The 20,951-nt window shown below is 40.5% G+C and overlaps 1 protein-coding gene across 2 annotated transcripts in view; it reads left to right on the plus strand.

The window, feature by feature from the left end:
* MYLK (myosin light chain kinase) overlaps positions 1-20,951 on the plus strand; it is a 160,243-nt gene that overhangs the window by 45,191 nt on the left and 94,101 nt on the right. For both annotated transcript variants that reach the window (XM_009887269.1, XM_009887270.1), the window contains 3 exons: positions 463-666; positions 1,826-1,960; positions 7,916-8,068. In XM_009887269.1, the coding sequence (XP_009885571.1) occupies positions 463-666; positions 1,826-1,960; positions 7,916-8,068 (492 nt within the window). The remainder of the gene's footprint in view (positions 1-462; positions 667-1,825; positions 1,961-7,915; positions 8,069-20,951) is intronic.

Below are 20,951 nucleotides of genomic sequence, written 5' to 3' on the forward strand. Positions count from 1 at the left end.
TACATTGATGAGATTCCCCTCGAGCCTTCTGTTCTCCAGGCTGACCAGTCCTAGAACAAACCTCAGGGGTAGGTACCGTGGACTGCAAAGTACTGCTAAGTGCTCAGAGAAAGCGATTTAGCAGGGTAGGAAGGAATGGGGAGAAATTTCTTTCTTTCTCCTCTAATATCTCATCACATCCATTTTGTCTGTGACTTTTAGAGGAACAATATTCAGATAAAAGTGCTCGGGGTTTTTCAAGTTACTAAATATTTGTTATTTTAATAGATGGACTGCCTAAGAGGTTTTGGAAGATCAGAAATATCAAACCATCTTTTTGAAGACCGTTTTGTGTAATACTTGCTTATTAAGGTTTATATAGTTATGTACGTGTAAATTACACCTAATTTACACTAAAGCAAATAATGAAATTACACTAAGGTGAATACATGTTCATAAAAATTCAAATACCTAATTGTCTAGTTTCAGGGAAACCAAAACCAGATGTAGAGTGGTTCAAAGAGGGTCAACCTATTAAAGCTGCAGAAGATGTCCAAATATATGAAGAAGATGGAATTCATTGCCTATGGTTAAAGAGAGCCTGCTTAGGGGACAGTGGATCTTATAGCTGTGCAGCTTCCAACCCTAAAGGCCAGACTTCCACCAGCTGGTTGTTAACTGTCAGAAGTAAGTAAGTTCTTGTGAGTCCACCTGCACTTTGAAAACTGTGGCTGGGCTTTTCTATGCTGTCAGAGGGTGGTGACTAGAAAATCTCTATTACGACTTCTCAATGCAGGTTAATTCTGATTCCTAGCTCTGTGAATAATGTGGTGTGGGAGAGCTGGCAAGCCACTTCCTGCATCAGTCTCCCGTCTGTCCTTTTGTTTTTGTTGTTTGTATAGCTAAAACCATCTCATTGAATGTATTGTACACAGGAAGGCCTATTCTCCACTCAGGTTTCCTATTAATGCTTGTATTTAATACAGGTTGACCAAAGATTTTTCTTGTTGTTATTGTTGTTCTACATTCAGTTCTTTTGGAGTTGCTTAGCATTTCTGTAGGACACTGCATATCTGTTGTGTGAGCATAAACCAATCCTGTGCAGTAAAGCCAATAAGAAGAAAAGTGAAGGAATGAGAATTCAATTCTGCTAAATTCAAGTACACTTCCGGGTGACAAATTATTTTGAGCTTGAAGGCACTGTTTTACTGGTCTGGTTGAAAGATTTGTAGGCCTGTTAGCAAATCCTGTCCTCAATTCTAATCTTTTCACCTGGTTTTAGGTTTTGTCCTGGAGCTATGATCATGTTTATGCAACATTTCTCTATTTGCTGTGTCTGAGGTTAAACCAGGGTACCCAAGTTACTCTTTTTCTGTCTCATGTGAGAGACCTGTAAACTGCAACCTTAATTCACCCTGTTTCACTGCCAGCCAGGGAAAATTTGGGAGAGGGACTGGGAGAAGGCAAACAAGAGGAGTGAAGAATTACCCTTCCTGTTCTTTGCACTGAGCTCTCTGGTAATATGTTGCATACAATTCTAGTGATTAGCTGCAAATGGTGGATTCTGGCATAGAAAACCACCACCTAAGATATAGGTTGAGGGCTGGCAATGCCTGCCTTGTAGATTATAGAACTCCCTGTTTATACCAGTCCATTGCTCAAAATGATTTCTAGTTCCCGATAAAACATTTCACCATAGTTTTGATAATTTTTTTTTGCTTGTTTGCATGGGATGAATCTGTTAGCCCAGCTATGTCACCTAAGCATACCTAGAAAAATTCAGTAAGTGGTAAAGATATTTTTTTCAATTTGGGTTAAAGGAACTGTTTTCATTTTGGTTTTAAAGGGCCTAAAGTTCAAGAGGTTGCTCCATGCTTTTCCAGTGTCTTGAAAGGATGCACTGTGAGTGAAGGGCAAGACTTTGTGCTGCAGTGCTGTGTAGGAGGCGTACCTGTGCCTCAGATCACATGGCTTCTCAATGGTAAGGAATCCCCTGGTCTGCAATACATGCATGCATGCACTTACATCCACAGTCTGAAATACCGCTCTGATCAGTACATAGCAAGGCTGTGAGTACTGCACAAGGCACTCTGAATCACCGTCATATAATCCACTAGATTATATGAAGAAAATCAATTTATATGCACATAGTATGCACGAAGGGTGGTTTTCTTCAGCATTTTCTGTTTTACTGCAGTTTTCCAGCATGTCCAGCAGGGGACTCTGGTGACAAGATTGTACGCAAGTGGGTTTCCTAGGTTTTGTTAAACACAGCTTTTCACCACGCTGCAACAAAGCCTGTGTTGCTACTGTATGCTGAATCTTGTGCTACCCCACTCCTTTGGCACTAGCCTCTGCTCTGAGAGTAGCAGGTTGGCACCGTGATCCTGCAGAGAGAAGTTCTAAGCAAAATAATTGCATTATATCACTTTCTATGGTAGGAAGGAAACCCATGCCCGATTCCACCATTTCATCAACTGGGCAGCGCTAGAGGCTTGGAGAAGAGTGTCTGGAAAGCTGCCCGGCAGAAAGGGACCTGGGGGAGTTGGTGGACAGCCGGCTGAATATGAGCCAGCAGTGTGCCCCCGTGGCCAAGAAGGCCGATAGCATCCAGGCCTGCATCAGGAATAGTGTGGCCAGCAGGACTAGGGGACTTATCATCCCCCTGCACTGGGCACTGGTGAGGCCACGCCTCGAGTACTGTGTTGGGCCCCCCACTACAAGAAAGACATTGAGGTGCTGGAGTGTGTCCAGAGAAGGGCCACGAAGCTGGTGAGGGATCTGGAGAACAAGTCTTATGAGGAGCAGCTGAGGGAACTGGGGTTGTTTAGCCTGAAGAAAAGGATGCTGAAGGGAGACCTTATCGCTCTCTCCAACTACCTGAAAGGAGGTTGTAGTGAGGTGCGGGTTGGTCTCTTCTCCCATGTAGCAAGTGATAGGACAAAGGAAACAGCCTCAAGTTGTGCCAGCGGAGGTTTAGGATGGATATTAGGAAAAATTTCTTCACCAAAAGGGTTATCAAACATTGGAGCAGGCTGGCCGTGGACATGGTGGTATCACCACCCCTGGAGGTATTTAAAAGACGGGTAGATGTGGTGTTGAAGGACATGGTTTAGTGGTGGTTTTGGCAATGTTAGGTTGATGGTTGGACTAGATGACCTTAAGCGTCCCTTCCAACCTAGATGATTATATGATTCTATGATAATTGGTATTAGCAGCTATGTCCCCAAGATCTTCAAATCACAGCTTTTCTGGTTGCTTCTGTACTAGAAATATGTTCTTTGAGAATTCAACACTTGCCCAAAGCTGACTGAAAAAAGGGATAAGTAAAATATATTTTCATTTTATCAGACTGTATAATCTCCTACCCTGCCCTGATTGCACAACTGAACATGCAAGTTTCCTTAACAGTCCTCTCTTAGTATCGGAGTTGGGCCCAAACATCAGTGCTTTGCTTAGATTCCAAATGATTTCGGAGATCCAGGGACTACACACTTTGGCTAAGGGCTCTTTCCATTTAGAGCCATATTTATTAAACACTAGACAGATTTATTTTGCTTAAATCTTGATCACCTCTGTTACTCCTGAAGTGCAGTTGATTTTTTTGCAGACTCTCCCAAGCTATCTATCTTTGTGTGTACATGTGTGTGTATGATTTAAAGACAAAGAATAGCATACTTTGCCTTAAAGATGTTTCCTCCAGGATTGTTTTAAAATTAATTATTTGCACATGATCTCTGTTTTTCTTTAGCTATTCAGAGTAAATGAAATAACTGAAAAAGGTGGCAGGGCAAATGAACCATGACCTTGAGACTGCTATGTTCTCACAGCCTGGCCTGTTCCCCCTCCTAATAGCTCCATGTCTAGAATAGAAAGGCCACTGTTTTGTTTACAACACAAAACGTGAGTAAAGGCTCTGACACTCTCCAATTGGAAATAATTTCTTTCTCTGTCTGAAGGTTACTCTGCAGTTCCTCCTTTGCAGCTGTGAGTAGAATCACTGGATTGCTATGCATGAATTGTGTCTTGTAGCACAGAAGGAGCAACTCCGACCCATAGAGTCAGTCATTTCATCTTCGTGTTCCAAGGGTACTCCCTGCTCATAAAAGTTTCCCTTAGTCATTGAATGACGTATTTATACCCAGTTGTCTTCCACATATAGAGCATCTTCCCATCTCAAATGACTTTCTGTGTTACAGTTCACCAGGCATAGATACAGCATCTCCATTGATGTAACCATGTCCTGCTTTGCTAACCAGAAAACTGTTGTCTCCTGAAAAATACAGCCTAGAGATCAATAAGCAGCATATTTCTGTAGGCTTCCAGTATGCACTGTGCCCCCCTGCCTTTTTTTCATCATGTTTGTTCTGCATCGACCTGGCTTCTCACTAATCTTAGATGAGTCTGCCCCTGTTCAGGTATAACAGTGTTTATTTTGTATCCAAGCTTCTAACTGCAATTGGATCAATATCACAAGGAGGCAAAAGCAGGTGCATTGTTTTCAGATAGTTGGATTTCAAACCATTAGGTTTCTGTAAGTGAAAGCCAGTGCATTAACTTTCATCAACTGGCTATATGAAGAAAACTGTATATTCACAGTATGTAATTTGCGGCAGGAAGACTCAGAAGAAATCTGCTGAGAGCAATCGTAGTACTGTTCAAAATATAGCACTTTTGCGGCGGAACTCTATAGAAACACAAAATCATATGGGACAGGATGTGTAAAGTTCACAAGAAAATATCAAATGCAAATTGTCTTCCAAGCATGACAATGGTAACAAACTAGAATTAATTTTTGAAAGCAATAGTGAGAAAAGTATGTATATCTTGGTGAAATAATGAATGTAAAGAGCAAGTTACCAAATCGTAAGAAGCATGAACAGAAGGCTGCTTTGAGAAACAAATAAAAAATAGAGAAAAAGCAGAACAGTCTCACTCCTAGGCTAGCTAGCCTTACTTCATTAGTATAACTTGATACTGAACAGCCTGTATGCTGTCCAATCTGCCTTCCCGCGATCTTCGAGGAATCCACACCACCTAAGAACTAAAAGACTTGCAATGGCTTCTTGTACAATGTTACATACAAGTACTACTTCAGATACTGAGCATTTTTACCAGCTGTGACTACATATGAATTTAAAACACTTTCTAAGACTCTCTTTCAGGTCAACCAAGACAAAAAATAGATGATGTATGCTTCTTAGCATCTGTAAGGATGAGTGGGTTTTCCACATTCATAGAGACTGCACAAATAAGAGCTACCTGACTGAACTATGGATTTCATTCAAGCTCTTACTCTTCTCTGCAGCTCTTCAGTTTCTTTCTTATAATTTTCCCTATTTTAATGATTTAAAGCTTTTTTCCAACTTTTTCAATAAGGTTTTTTTGTCCTATTGCTCTTACTTTGCCCTTTATTTTAAGATTCTTTCTGAATTTTCATTGATTTACTGGCAAATTCCCTGAAAGTAAACCTCTTGTGTTTTAGTTCTGGCCTCACCAAAGCCTTATAAATAACTTTTTACACATGCTCTCTGTGTCAATACTTCAGTATGGAACTCCAATTTACTTTAGCTTCTTTAAATACTGCATTGGTAACTTCTTTTTAAATTGCAGGAATAAGGCCTATATGACTATATTTTAAATATCTTCCTCTTCATATTGCTTTCCATGTGCATTTTTTTTTCCCACAAGTTGTATTGAACCTCTTTCTGCTGAATTTAAAAACAGTATGACCATGACTTTAGGATAAAAATTGTCTGAGTAGTGTTCGGTTTTAGGATAGCTTTCTAATCTGTCCAGATAGCTTTTAATAAATGGGCCAGGGGAAAATTTCCTTTCTTCTGGCATAACATGCCAGCAGAAAGGTATTTTTTGTTATTGTTCCTGATGCCAAGCTGTCAGGAAGATTTGACTGTTCTGCCTCTGGAGAAGGGAACAGTTCACTACCAGGAGAGTTGTTTTTGTTAGATCAAAATATAAGTACAATGAACATAACTTATAATCTTGCTACAGGTTATTCCTCAGGGCTGATATACTTGTGTTTGTTTTCTGGGGTCTGAGGAAAAGGCTATTCTGTAAGTCAATTCACTATTCTGTGAATAGTGCTAAAAAATAGTCACAGTTGTGTTGGGAGCTGGAGTGAAAAAGAGGATGACCTGACAAAATCTGAGGACATGGTGAAGAAGGCCACTTTTTCTTTTTCCATGTAGAACACTTACCCTATTCATTAATTTATTTACAACATAAATAAAAAGACATTGTTCTGTTTTTGATGATGCAGCTTTTATCATGAGTGTACTTCCGATATGGTTATCACCATAGCATCATTAGGCACCATTAATAGTTTCGATGTCAGAATCCCAGACAGGATCCCTGTCAGGTTAGGTATTCTACAGTCAGGCGAGGAAGGCAGTCCACAACCCCATGTCCTCTTACAGAAAGCTTTGTCTGCTTGGACTTTTGCTTGACGTGTACATATTTGAATGCAATGTTATTCCCACATGCAAAAAAAAATATGTGATTGAAGCTAATAGTTACAAGAGTCTGTGTGTAACTCAGTGAGAGGAAGCTCAAAGGAACTGGTAATAAGAATATGTTACCTGTGAAGAAGGTGGAGAGAGTTTATTCTAAAATTGGAGTTTTCTGGGCAGTTGATTAAATTTTCACCCCATTTTTTCATGCAGTAGAAAATTTGCTAACTTAAGGAGATAACTTATAAGATAAGTAAAGGAACAAGATCATCTACCACATTCTATAATACATGTAAGTATTGGATCATGCTGATTTTGGCACATGTTTGTATTTCAGAATGAAACTTCATATGCAGGTAGAGAGTGCGTAGATAATGACTGCCTTGTGAGTTGCTAGTGTTGAAAATTAGAGATGAGAGAAAAATCTGTCCCATCATTTAATCTATCCTGCTGATAGTGCAGACCCGGTTCTTAGAAACCCCAGAGCTTTTGTCCTAATCTTTTACAATAATTTTGGAAATAAAATCAATTTTGACCATGGTTCCCCAAGTGACAGATGTCTTTGATTCAGTCCTGCACAATCGCCCTACAGTTTCACCCTCTTCTCTTAGATGACCCTAATTTCTTTTTCCAGCATGATGTTTATGCACAGATACCAGGCCCTCTTAAGCATTGCATACACTGGGAAAGCAACCAATGATGAGTCAGTAGTGGAAACTATTTAATATTGGGAAACCAGATTGCAGAAACATTTCAGAAAGTAAGGCTAAGATTGATGACAGTTCTTGAAACAATAGCGAGGCAACTTTAACCAGTCTTCACTAACATTTTAGCATGTTCCAAACCAATTCAAGGAACCAGTTTCTTAAAATGAACTTCATTACTAGTCATGTCACCACAGATCAGAATGTACCTGTCTGTTACCAGACTATACATACTGCAGTGTAGATTGACTGCTTGTGTAAGTCAGCCTCTTGGCTCCATCGTAGATTTTACTGTCTCTCTTGGAATGTCTTCCACGACAAAGTACTTGATGGAGGGCTTCACGTGCTTCTCCATGCCCAACAGATTTTGCATATGTAGACGGTAATACTAATACCTAGTTTCAGGCAAGTACAAGATGGAGACAATGTCTGAAGCAAACACAAAAGGCATTTCTTTTCATATCCACCTGAAAGAGAGTCTATTCAAAATACAAAGATAAACCTTTCTCCTCTTGCTGCTACTCAAGGTAGCACCTGGTGAACCTAATGGAGAGATTTATCTGACAACCATATTCTGCTTTGTACTTGGGATGTTGTTGTTTGTAGTCACTAGAGAGCAGTGTCTGTGCACCAGAGAGCAGGATTTGGCTCTGCACTAATATACTGGCTGGTGGTAGGCATCCAGATTTCGCTGAAAACAAGAAGTGCTTTTGAAACTTGTGGCTGATGTATTAAAACAATTCTTTTCCTTTCTGTCTGCAGACCAGCCAATTCAGTATGCCCATTCCACTTTTGAAGATGGAGTTGCAAAACTGACTGTCCAAGATGCCCTACCAGAAGATGATGGTACTTATACCTGTCTGGCTGAAAACAACACAGGACAGGCATCTTGCAGTGCTCAGGTCACAGTCAAAGGTGAATATCTCAGCCTGCTCTAATTACTGCAGTGATATTAGCTATAATATTTTTTTCAAAACATATTGGATCCTTAACAGATGTGGTTGTAGGTGGATTCCATGTTTTTTCTAAACTGTTGTCAGCTGGGTACCTTTTCTCCCCCTTGGAGATGTGTGCAACTTAAGCGCTTGAGCACTGTGAAATGTAAAGTAATATGCATGTTTCAGAAAAAGGTATTAATGCTCTGACCTTACCAAGAAGGGCTTAGTGTGGTACAGAGCAGTGAAGCTAAGTTTTGGAAGAGGTGTACCAGTGTAGAAAAGGACTGTTGCTGCTGAAAGAAAAATAAGTGCAGCATCACTAGTATCACTCATCAGGCAGAGAGTGTTATGGTGAGGAGGCAGATGCTACCCTTCTCTCTTGAAAGGCAGAGCACAGAGATGAGTGCCAGGGACTGCAATTATGATAGCAAATGCCAATATTCTTGTTCTGCTACCAGGATTTATTAGAGATAATTCTGGAAAGGTATGTATCAGCTAGTTGGGAGCAGTGTCTCTCTAAATCAGCAGAATTTTTGTAGTGAAAGTCCCAGAAGAAGATTGTAGTAAGCAATTGAGGTAATCTGTTGCCTCTGAAATCTGAGACCACCCTCTTCACAAATATCAATAATTTGATACCATCAGTGCTGATTTAACATAGCTCATCTGTCCGTGAAAGCCATAATTCTGCACTAGGATCTGAACAAACAGTCTAAAAGGCCAGAGAGTGCAATGAAGAGATGACAGAATCCCACAGATAAAATGAACAGTGAGATAGTATCAATCACTATTATGGTCTTTATTCCTATAATCTCAGCTGGCATCAGTTTTTACAGGTGCTTTGTTTTATGGCCCAGAGATGATTAGTCCCTGCCTCTACAATCACCCTCCCTCAGGCTCCCTCTCCCTCTACGATCAAGCCTGTATTTGGTATTTGTCATCTGCAAATGATTTTTTCCCAAAGCTATAATCGTTTGGCACTGCCTGTCCAACAGACCGCTGAGTGTCAGCTTCCAAGGGAGCTATTCCGTTTGTCTATGACCAAATAATATCTGCCCCAAATTTGTACAGGCAGCTTGGTGGGAAATGTACCCTGATTCCTGGGATCCCAAGATTTGCCTTCATTTGCCAATGTTCTGTGGTGTTTGTCTTCAGCACTTCAGTGATATGCCTGCCCCTATTCTGTCTGTATGAATCCACTTAAAACCCTAGACAAGCTTTAAATGAAAACAAAGTAATTCTGGCAAACCTATGAGTTAATTTCTTGATTACCAACTTGAATATGCTGTTATCCCCTCGTTGCCCTCCCCCTCCCCCACTGAGAAAAGGCACAAAGAAGGAAAACATTGATTTAAAATAAGCTTGAAACTAATCTGTTCTCAAAGCTGTCATTTATAATTTCTCTGAAGCATTCATCTGCATTAGCCAAGGGCCAATCAAGAGCACTCCACCTCAAGGGAGCTGTCTTTGACATGGGACCTGCTGATACTTCACTGGGACACAGAAACCAAAAAGCCAGCCCCTGTCTTACTAACCATTTCTGAGTTATTTTAGGGTTGACATACAATGCTAACAAGGGAGCAATAGTGACCTAGCCTTTCCCTAGGCTTGTGTACTCTGCTGAGTTATTTCAGGCTACATAATCGCTGTTGAATCGAGTTGGATTCTTCCTGTACTTTAGCTAGTCTGGGGCTAGAAAGCTGCATTGCCGCTATTATGGGGAGTTAGTTCCTCTGTTTTACATCCCATTCTATTTTCTGGGAGTTGTGGAGTATGGGGGGAAGAACAAGAGCAGAATTAAGAACATGCATGACAGGCTGTAAAGCCACGTGTTCAACATTTTTACAGCTTTAGCTGTGCCCTCCACTTCTTCCCTAAAACTCATTATGTCCCTGTTGCCATGAGGATTACCGTAACTTTCCCCAAGACTCAGATCAATGTGGATTTGCCTGCCAAAAATAGTACCAAATTTAAAATCGTGATTTCCAAATCTCTTATCTGTTCATATATTTTTTTTCCATCAGACCCTCTAGCAAATGTTTATTGTCATTAGAGTTCTCTGAGACTCTGAATGCTGCTGCTAAGGCTTTTCTAAATGCTCAGCTTCTGCAGACAGATTACAGCAAGAAATCAGTGTGCGTGCAGAAAGAGAGAAAACCAAAAATCATCTCCTGACCAGACACTGATTTTTGGAATAAAATCTGTAAAAACTGTGTCTGAATTGTAACCCATCTCTCCCCAGTTCCTTTTTGTCTCTAAGATGCTTTAAGGTTTTTAGCTTTCATGCAGTGCTTAGTTTGTTCAGTCATTGCTAGAGAAATATTTTCCTTTAGTATGTGAAAAGTAATTTGTATTTAATATAAGAAGGAATTGATGTTCTTGGCATATCATCAGTATCAGACCAGTGTCAGAATTCAGCTTTTCCTTAACTTGCTACTGTGATCCTTGGACATATCTCTGAGTCTGTCTGGCTCTACATTTCACTTCATATTTCCATTTTTGGCTTTGCTATTCTAATGCAGGAAGGGTCTCATGGAGGGGCATATCTGCTGTGATCATTGGGGAGGCTTTAGCTGGAGTGAATTGTCTGTCTTAACAGTAAAAATCAATTTTATTTTTCAAAGGCAAAAAGCTCCACCTTCTAAATTAAATTAAGCTCACAGATAAGTCAGAAAAGTCCCATACTGACAGGGATAGTCAGTGATAACTGCTCAAAGGAAAAAAAAAAAAAAGCCACAACATAAGGCTCCTGTTTGAATTATAGTACAAGATGATACTTAAACCTGCTAGTAGGTTACAGGTGTTATCTGGCCACATATGTTTTCTGATCATCTTTTGTGCATTCTTTGTCCTTTAGAAGATCTGTTGCTTTGTTTTTGTCAAAGGGAATTTCCTTTTGTGGGATTATTGTAGGAAACGACATTTTAAAGGTCCTTTGCCCCATAAAGGGCTCCTGCTCCAAGTCCTGTTAAAAACGGGGGGGGGACACTTTTCCCAGTACTTTCTGTATGCTTTGCATTGGGCCCTGGATAACTCTCTAGGCTTATTGTGGCATAGCATTCCTTCTAAGTCATCAGTCTCAGATTCATTTATGGTTGTCTTTTGCTTCCTTATTATTAAGCAGGATAAATTCTGCCTAGCACTGAGCAACCTCACTCCTTTCTTGGTTTTGTATGAAAAACGCTGAAGGTACTTAGCTGTTTGTAGGAGGCTTTTGGCACTGTGTCGAAAAAGTCCCACACTTCATATGGATGGGGCATAAGAAATGCAATGGTCTTAAAAAATTCAAACTAATCAGTCCTCTGCCTATTCAAGACAAGAAAATAACATCTTCAGATCACTTAAGTGATCTGAAGGCTGAGTAAATTGGGATAGATCCATTAGGTAGTCTGTGGAGAAACTAAGTTAATCAAGGTAAAGCTAATTTTGGCCTTGTGAAAGACTTAAGTAGACTAAATTGAATCCTGACAGCCATCTTCCCTGTGACAGCGGTTTCTTACAGCTGAAATACAGGTAGAGGTGAACTACAGAGAATAAGCAGCACTTCTTTGAAAAACCAGCTTAACAAATGACTTCACCATGAGACCTTTTTCTAACTGAACTCTCCGGTGCACTGGATAAAATGCTAGATGAATTAGCTAATGCAAGAAAACCTGAGAGGTGAGAAACATTGTCCAGGTTATCCAATCAATGATAGACATTCCTCAAATGACACCATTTGCTGTACCATTTGCTTAGATTTTTTTTTCCTTTAAACTCATGCATCATTTTCTATACACAGGAAAATCAGAATTTGGGAGGCTTTCGAGTACTTGTCCCATGAGGGCTGACTCCTAGGAGAATGTCCCACTCTCTTGCAATTCTGCAGTAGATGACAAACGAAACATCTGACTCACTGCAGGCTCCTTGAGAGTTCTCCAGCCTCCTCCCACCAGGCAGCAGCATCACTGATTGAAGGGAGGAGGGAGGCCATGAAGCATGGTAGCGATAGCAGCAGCACAGGCTTGCAGCCAGGGTACTTTTGTGGGTTCTAATGCTCTGCTGCCACCCATTTTGCTGATGCTTGTCTTCTGCACACTTTTTTTGAATAGAGGCCTAATACTGCCTGCCTTGGTGAGCAAACATTATTCAGCAAATACTGCTGCTCCTGCTCATTGGCTCTTGACCTCATTTCTCCCTCCCTGCCAGCCGTGCACTTTCTTTCCTTTCTCCCCCACCACTTTTTGTTCACACTGGTTTTTTTTTAAGTGCAGCCTTCCCAGCGTAAGTGTCTATGTTGGGAAGCCTGTAGCCCTTACAATCCGCTTACTGTAGCCATTCATTGATCATTGGACGAGCAGATTAGAGTCACCTGAAAGCCTGTCAGAGTCCCTGCTGTAACCAGTTTATCGGAGCAGTGAAGGCAGATGCTTTCTGGAAAACCAGTTTGTTTTGTTCCTGTCGCTCTTACATCTGGTGTGAGTGGGACCATAAAATACAAGCAGGTGGAAGAAAGGCTTTCAGGTAGGAGTCTTTTCTTCCAGTCATGAGAGATGCTGTCTTTAGGTTGTGGGTTGTTTTCCTTTCTCTCTCAGTATGACCCCTCTTAGACATTAATCTTTTAAAGAAGGTTATCACTGCAATAAGCAGCCTCTCTTTGAAGACTTAGTTGAGAGGCTACGGCTTTTTTTCTCTGAGATATGCATTTCTGCCTAAGGGAAACAAAGTATGATGTCTTACTTGCCTACAGTGATGAAATGTTTGTGACTGCTTTTCAAAGTCACTATTTGAAAGCATTTTGCTGTATTTCAAGTATATCAATAATATGAAGGACTGTAGAAGACATTCCAAACTATACCAGACTAGTCTTGTTAAATGTCCAAAAGGCATTCCAGACCAGTAGTCTGGTGGAACCACCTGGCTCTGTAAGAATTGGTTTCAGAGCACTAAGTGAAAGGGAAGGGGGTTTTTGTTACGGTATTGAAAAGTCAGAGGTAAGCTGTCATGAGCATCAAAGAAACTCTGTTCCAGTGCTTTCAAGGGTGTCCCAAAACTTTCAGTCCAGCACTCTGTATGGGTCACTAACAGCTGTAATCCTTGTAAGACTAAGCTTCTTTTCTTTAAAATTGCCTTCTTTCAGCACCTCAGGGCCAAACATGAAATACAATGCTGGCCAAAGACCAAAAACGAAGGACAAAAGCAAAACGTGTGGAAGCTTTTAATGATATAGGATTTGTGCCATCAATATAAACAATGTTCTCTAAAGGCAGCTTCTTGATATAAATCATTTCTGGGAAACCAAATTTGGATACAAATGAGGGATGAGTTCTTACAGAATGAGCAAAAGTGAAATGGCAGGAATTGCATTAATATTTCTTACAATGAAAAACAAAGATGAGATGCTGACAGAAAATGTTTAACTTAACTTAAAAAGAAAGAAGAAAAAAACACCAACACTGCATCTGATGGTCTTCTCAACTGTGAAGTGATCAAATGCTGTGAACATTAAGCTATTATGTACCAGAATGACAGAAAATAGATGGTTATTATAATATTCTTGGGAATGGCCATGCATTGGCCAAGGGGCAAACTGTCCCAGCTTGGTTTGCCAAATTCTATAATGCTCTAAGTTTCAATTGAAAACTGGAAATCATCAAAATACATATAAAACCTCTTAAGTAAATATATGCCTGAGTCATTTTGAAAGCATGGGCATGATGTTACCCCAAAGAGTGTTTCCAAGAGCAGCTGATGTGGATTAGCTAATGGGAACTCAAACAGTCATCCATCAAACTAACTCATAAGATTAGCTCAATCTATAAAACTCCCCAGAAATGACTGTTGTGCAGGTAGATTTGAAGTAGGCAAGCTGTAGGATGGGAGGAAGCCCTAATCAGACTTAATCACTGAAAATCAGTCCCAAAGCATCTGAGAGTTGGAGGTAGTGTGTGTTTTTCTGGAGGAAAATGGACTTGGTTTCTGACAGTAAGCATCATTTCTGTCTTCGTTCATTTTCCTGCTTTTCTCGTGTAGTTATGAATTCACCCACCTTATGTTACTTCTATGAACTGACTTCCAATCTAGCTTCACTGAGCTTCCTTTCCATGACTACAAGGTTAACTTGAATTAATCACAACACAGTCCTGTTGTGCAAATATTACTAAACAAATGACGAAGACTAAATGCATATTTTAGTCACTTGTGTACCATCAGTCAGGATACATCAGATGGAGTAGCCACCGGAGACAAATTTAGACCATAGAATGATTATGTAACAACTAAAAAACACAACATCACAGGTAAAATGCCTAACCAAGTGCTAGAAGTGTCCTGTTTCAACATATAAGCTTTCCATCTCTAGTGCCTCATACTTAGGCAGAGTGAGAGTCACAGGTGGAAAAGTACCTGTAGGATTGATGTTTGCCTTTAAACTACAAATCAAAAGGTGAAATACATGTTTAAGCAAGTTGTTTCCCAATGTTAGAATTAAAATTATAGAGGCAGCAAGACAGACTCTAAGGATATATATGTGTCTACTTCTTTCACTTTCTTTTTTAAAAGATAATTAGCACTTCTGTTAGTGTGAGTTTTGTCCTTTTCTCTTAATTTCTCTTGGATTTGGGAGTAGACATGTTAACAGTATTTCTAAGCCTGTCGAGTACCTTGCATTACCAGCTGATGTAAAATATATACACAAACAAACATATATATGCTCCAGTGCAAAAATCTCATGGAAGTTTCACTTACAGAAGGATTCTTGCATAAGCAGAGGAGCATGGCCAATGCTTTCAGAAAAGCAGAGGATGTCAGGGTCTCACAAGCACTTTGTCATGTGTTCAAGAAAATAGTAATTAAAAAATGGCTTTTAATCAAAGGACTCAGTGAACTAAAGGGATTGGTTTGAGAGCAGGGTGATGTACATGTTTCTTCTCAGTATAAATATTTTTCTGAGTCCTATTATCAAAAGTATAGGGAAATGGGAGGACCACGGAGAAGAGTTGTGAGTGTGTAAGCAAGGGATATTCAGCACCAGCAAAAAGAGAAGAGCTGTAAAGGTGAGAATTAAAGAATTGCTTTATGAACAGCATATGCAGGAGGAGAAGTAGTGTGGTAGGAAAGGAAGGTCCAAGTAAGGAAAAGAGGAGATGGGTTTGCCTAAGTGAAGCATATGAAGTTGAGTTAAGTGAATAAAGAGAAATCTGAAAATTTAAAACATGTAAGCTGGTATGTATAGAGCCAAGTAAGGATGGCACGTTCTTACAGGTATGTTTCTTCAGTTTAGTCTTACAAATTTAACAGTGTGTTGCTCAAGCATCTAAGTGGGTTGCAGCATAGAGTCTATAGGTTGGTATGGCCAACAAAACTGGAAACAAAGCTGACAAAACAAATACAGGGGCCTCATGCTGAAAGTTAGCAGGTCCTGCCTTGTCCTTACTAGTTCTGCAATCTGTGCAGTTCTCTTGCCCTAAAAGGCAAACATGTCCACTTAACAGAAGCACCATAACAGAATTTGTTGTATGTACATTTAGGATAGAAAATACATCTAACTAGGCAGATATACCACTCTAACACCTGCTTTAGCAATTCCTGAGATCTAATTTTGTCACACAGTGATAGCTCACTTGTAGAATTAAGTTTCTATTTTACAGACTGGAAAAATGAGCAATACAGAGATGTCTAAGCACCTTAATGCAGGTTACAGTGTAAGTCCTAATGAGCAGGTCATTCCTTTGCAGTAGAGGAAAGGCACAGAGGGCCAGAACTTTGTCTAGCTGTATACTAGTGGAAGCGTTTCTGCGCAGCTCCATTTTAGTCAAGCCTTGACTGCCATTCGACATACACAGACTTCGCTGCTTTTTTTTTTTTTAAGCATAATGTCTTAGTATGAGAGATTTTTAATATAAATTCATCAAGAAGAGACAACTGACCACAAACAATGCCATATTAGAACTATCTTATCTTTTCTGGACTTAAATGCCAAAGAAGCCTTGCTTTAGAATTCCTTTCTGACACCAACTTTTACCCAGAAATACAACATTGCTGTATTTTTTTTCCCCTTTTTTCCTTTCTAACTTCAAAAGTTTACTTGCTCTCAAGCTGAGTCTTATTTGTCTGTTTGAGGAGTTCCTTAAAAGCATTCCTAGTACAGTATGCTTTTGATTACCCACTTGACAGAGTGAGCAGAACTATTCTAATATTACCACAGGTAACTATTCTGTTGCCAGTATGGATTTGCCAGAGGAGGGAAGGGCTGAAGGGTCTGTAAATCTTTATATCAGTGGCATCTTCGGGGACACTTGCACTTTATGTGACTGCCTGTTCCTATTGTGCTTCCACTGCATTTCAGCTCATGCACGTCCCAGATTTTTTTCTAATGGAAGTGGTATCTCTATACACCATGATACACCGCAATTAAGTTAAATTCTAACCGGCAGCCACACAAAAAATTGAGACTGTACCTGTGAAGGTGCCTCACAGTTTTACTACTGAGCTAACCTGGCTTGATCTAGCATATATGAATGACCTTTTCTGCAGTTCTCCATGTCAGACTGGTATGAAATTCCACAGCACTCTCCTGCAGAAACTGGCTGCTCATGGCTTGGATGGGTGTGTGCTTCACTGGGTAAAAAACTGGCTGGAAGGCAGGGCCCAAAGAGTGGTGGTGAATGGAGTTAAATCCAGTTGGCAGCCGGACACAACTGGTGTTCCCCAGGGCTCAGTACTGGGACCTGTTCTGTTTAATATCTTTATCAACAGCCTGGACGAGGGGATCAATTCCAGCCTCAGTAGGTTTGCAGACGACACCAAGTTGGGTGGAAGTGTTGATCTGCTTGAGGGTAGAAAGGCTCTACAGAGGGATCTGGACAGGCTGGATCGATGGGCCGAGGCAAATAGTACGAGCTTCAACAAGGCCAAATGCCGGGTCCTGTACATGGGTCACAACAAGCCCATGCAGTGCTACAGGCTTGGGGAAGAGTGGCTGGAAAGATGCCTGGTGGAAAAGGACCTGGGGATGTTTGTCAACAGCTGGCTGAATATGAGCCAGCAGTGTGCCCAAGTGGCCAATAAAGCCACTAGCATCGTGGCCTGTACATCAGGAATAGTGTGGTGAGCAGGACTAGGGAAGTGATTGTCCCCCTGTACTGGGCACTGGTGAGGCCTCACCTCGAGTACTGTGTTCAGTTTTGGGCCCCTCAGTACAAGAAAGACATTGAGATTCTGGAGTGTGTCCAGAGAAGATCAATAAAGCTGGTGAGGGGTCTGGAGCACAAGAGCGGCTTATGAGGAGCGGCTGAAGGAACTGGGGTTGTTCAGCCTGGAGAAAAGGAGGCTGAAGGGAGACCTTATCTCTCTCTACAGCTAACTGAAAGGAAGTTATTATGAGGTGGGGGTCGGTCTCTTCTACAAAGTAACAAGTGATAGGACAAGAGGCAACAGCCTCAAGTTGCCCCAGGGGAGGTTTAGGATGGATATTAGGAAAAATCTCTTCACTGAAAGGGTTGTCAAGGGTTGGAACAGTCTGCCCAGGGAAGTGGTTGAGTAGCCATGCCTGGAGGTGCTTAAGGACATGTTTTAGTGGTGTTTTTGGCAGTGTTGGGTTGATGGTTGGCCTCGATGGTGTTAAAGGTCCCTTCCAACCTAGACGATTCTATGATTTCTGTGATTCTAAATGATGGGGAATTTGTTAGCACTGGGCCAGCTGAGCTGCCTTCTAAACACATTCAGTAGGCGTACATGCTCTCAGGCCTTCCATGGAGTTGCAGTCTGTGGCAGCGACAGAAGAGCAATTACTTGATGTAAATAACTTGCAAACAGGGCTAGTCATTAATAAGGCAGACAGCTCTGGAGGCAAAAGCAAACACCACTTCAGCTGCAAAAACTTCCAGTGAAGACTGTCACTGAGGAATTAGGTCTGCTGACTGCAAAGTGGTCGGCTGTGAACTCAGCTGGCTACTTTGTATCTCTGGCCCCTGCCCTCGAAAACCAATTTTTTCCTGAGGAGGTGAAGTGGAGGCGGAGGTGCTGATCTTTTCTCCCTGGTATCCAGTGATAGAATGCATGGGAATGGTTCAAAGCTCCGCCAGGGGAGGTTTAGACTGGACATTAGGAAGCATTTCTTTACTGAGAGGGTGGTCAAACACTGGAACGGGCTTCCTAGAGAGATGCTCATTGCCCCAAGCCTGTCAGTGCTTAAGAGGCATTTGGACAATGCCTTTAACAACATGCCTTAACTTTTGGTCAGCCCTGAATTAGGCAGTTGGACTAGATGATCGTGGTAGGTACCTTCCAACTGAAATAGTCTATTCTATTTTGACTGTTTCTCCCAAAGCCTGATTTGTACTGGTTTAGTCAGCCTTTTGATAGTGGGATTTCTGGGGTGGCATGCCCTGGGTTGCAGGACAAAGTGAGTAGACCAAACAGAGGTTAACACACTGATGACCTGGTGATATCCCATACAGAGGAAAAGAGTCGGGAAAGGAGGAGTGTACATGGAGCTGCAGAATAGGGCTGGAAGACTACCCTGCAGTAAAATAAATAGATTGCCAGGCTAGGTAAAGTGGAACATGACCTCCTTTGTGAATCCCTAACCACCCTGACTAGTATAGGCTTAGGGCATTGTCAATCTTGGGTTAAGTTTTTCTGTGTAATGTGAGGCACAACATCCAGACTATAACTTGGCCCAGCTCTTCAGTGAAAGCATCTCCCAAGGATATTTAAATCTCACCATCCATTTGCAAGAACAGATTACAACTGCAGAAATAAATGATGGGAGGTAGATGTGTAAAGAACACAGCTAGGTCATTAAACATTTAGTTCTTATGACCTAAGTTTGCAAAATGGCATACCAACCTGAGATCTTTAATAAGGCAGAAATATCCCTACATGTCTCAAGAACATAAAAGTGTCTCTTTTTTTCCTTTTTTTTCCCTTTTTTCCCTTTTTTCCCCCTTCTTTCCCCTTTTTTCCCCTTTTTTTTTTCTTTTTACGCCAATTAAAAAGTTTGAAATTCTTGGAAAACTTGCAGAAAATATTTTAACCATATCACTTCAGGCCTGAGACAGAAAAATACTTTACAGGAAGAAAGACAGATGAGTTGAGTGTCCTAATATCAATTTTCTGCCACATAAAATCAGTTCTTTTTTGAGTTGATAGCATTATTAACATGAGATTTGGTAACAGCTGAATTTATTTACATTGAAACTGTTTGGAGAGATAAATGTCTTTCCAAGATCAAGATCTGTGTGTGAACCCGAGTCTTGCTTTGAGAGATTTTAGTGGAATCTGCTGCTTCTCTCTGAGCTTGCTCACACACAGAGCTTTTTGAGTTAAGCATTCTCCTCAGCTCAGTTGACTTATTAGCCACTGAGCCAAACTGATATTTAAACACCATAAATGGTAAACGCTGCTGAGACAGTCCTTTCGCGCAGCTCAGACTAGGCATTATTTGGCAGTTAACTGCATGATTCTGGCAAACAGATTCCTTGAGTATAATTAAACCTCTTATAAGACTAAACACTGCAAGTTGTTTGCAGTGTTCTGAACATAAGGCAGCAAACTCTATTCTTTGCGTGTCCTTGACTTGTAACCAGTTGTAACTGTGATCTTGTGCAGCTGAGTTATTGCATTAAAGGTGTATATGTGCAGTGCTGTAGCTGACCCTGGTTGAGCCGAGGGCTGGACTAGAAGATCTCTAGAGGTCCTTTCTGAACTCAATTATAATTTTGTCTGATTCTGTGCAGCGTTGAGCATGCTGAAGTCCTGATATTTCAACAGGAGATGTCAGCATTCTGCAGCTCACATTAAAAGTCTTCAGGACATCCGGGTAGTCAAATGAACAAGAAAATTTACTAGAATAGATGATGTCCATAAAACATTAACTGTTTTGATTACAGGCCAGGTAAAACCCAGGTCCATTCTTTGGAAATCTTCTTTTTTTGCATCCTGATTTGGATTTTCTTCTTTACCCCAGTTTCCACAGCAAATCTGGCAATGGAAATGCCACAGTGCAGTTATTCTTCATTTCCATCTCTGCGAGTGTATAGATTTTTCTGTACTTTTTACCTTATAAAGTAAATAGTTGGTTGCATACTTGCAGTTAAACTGGTACATGTGTATTGTACAATTGATTTGTAGTAGGTTAACTGTTCAGTACAGCATGAATTTTCCACTTTTTCTTTTACATATACACCTTGAACACAGTAACTCACCCATGCTTATCAATATAAAGATGTTTACCATTGTGTTCAGGCACCAAGTTCTGATCCAGGTCTAGGTTTTAAAAAAGTTAAGTGTATTTTGGCTTAGGCCCACAGCTAACATTAAGACATCTCTAGCAATAATTTCCAGTCTGCAGACATGATGAGGTTAAATTTATGTAAGGACTCTTTAATCCTGGATTGATAAAAGTCTAATAATAAGAAAGCATTTTTTATCACCTTAAATTTCTATTAATACAGGTTAATAGCTAAACAGGTGTTTGATATGGTAGCTGTGGATGGATTAACTATTGATTACACAAACAGAGGAAAACAGAATAAGAGAGTAATAGAAATAGTTATGTATCAGAGGCAATATATCTCTTTTCCCATTGCCATCCAAATATGCTGACAATCTGTATTTTTGTAAGAAACTGGAAGAGTTTAAATTCTCCTTAACCTCTGTGGACGTAATGCACTAAGTGGCTTTTTTAAACATAGATTTGGATGGTTATTAGAGTATCTTTCTAATAAAAAAATGAACCCTTAGGGGTAAGGCAATGCTGTGGGAAAACCCTATATTACTTTTGCTTTGTAGAAAACATATGTGGGTATATAAGGTACCCTTTAAATGCTTTGCTTACTATTTCTGGTCTCCCAGGCTGTGTTTCCCACTGAGCTGTGCAT

Source organism: Charadrius vociferus, unplaced genomic scaffold (assembly GCF_000708025.1).
Source record: "Charadrius vociferus isolate BGI_N301 unplaced genomic scaffold, ASM70802v2 scaffold385, whole genome shotgun sequence".
NCBI lineage: Eukaryota > Metazoa > Chordata > Aves > Charadriiformes > Charadriidae > Charadrius > Charadrius vociferus.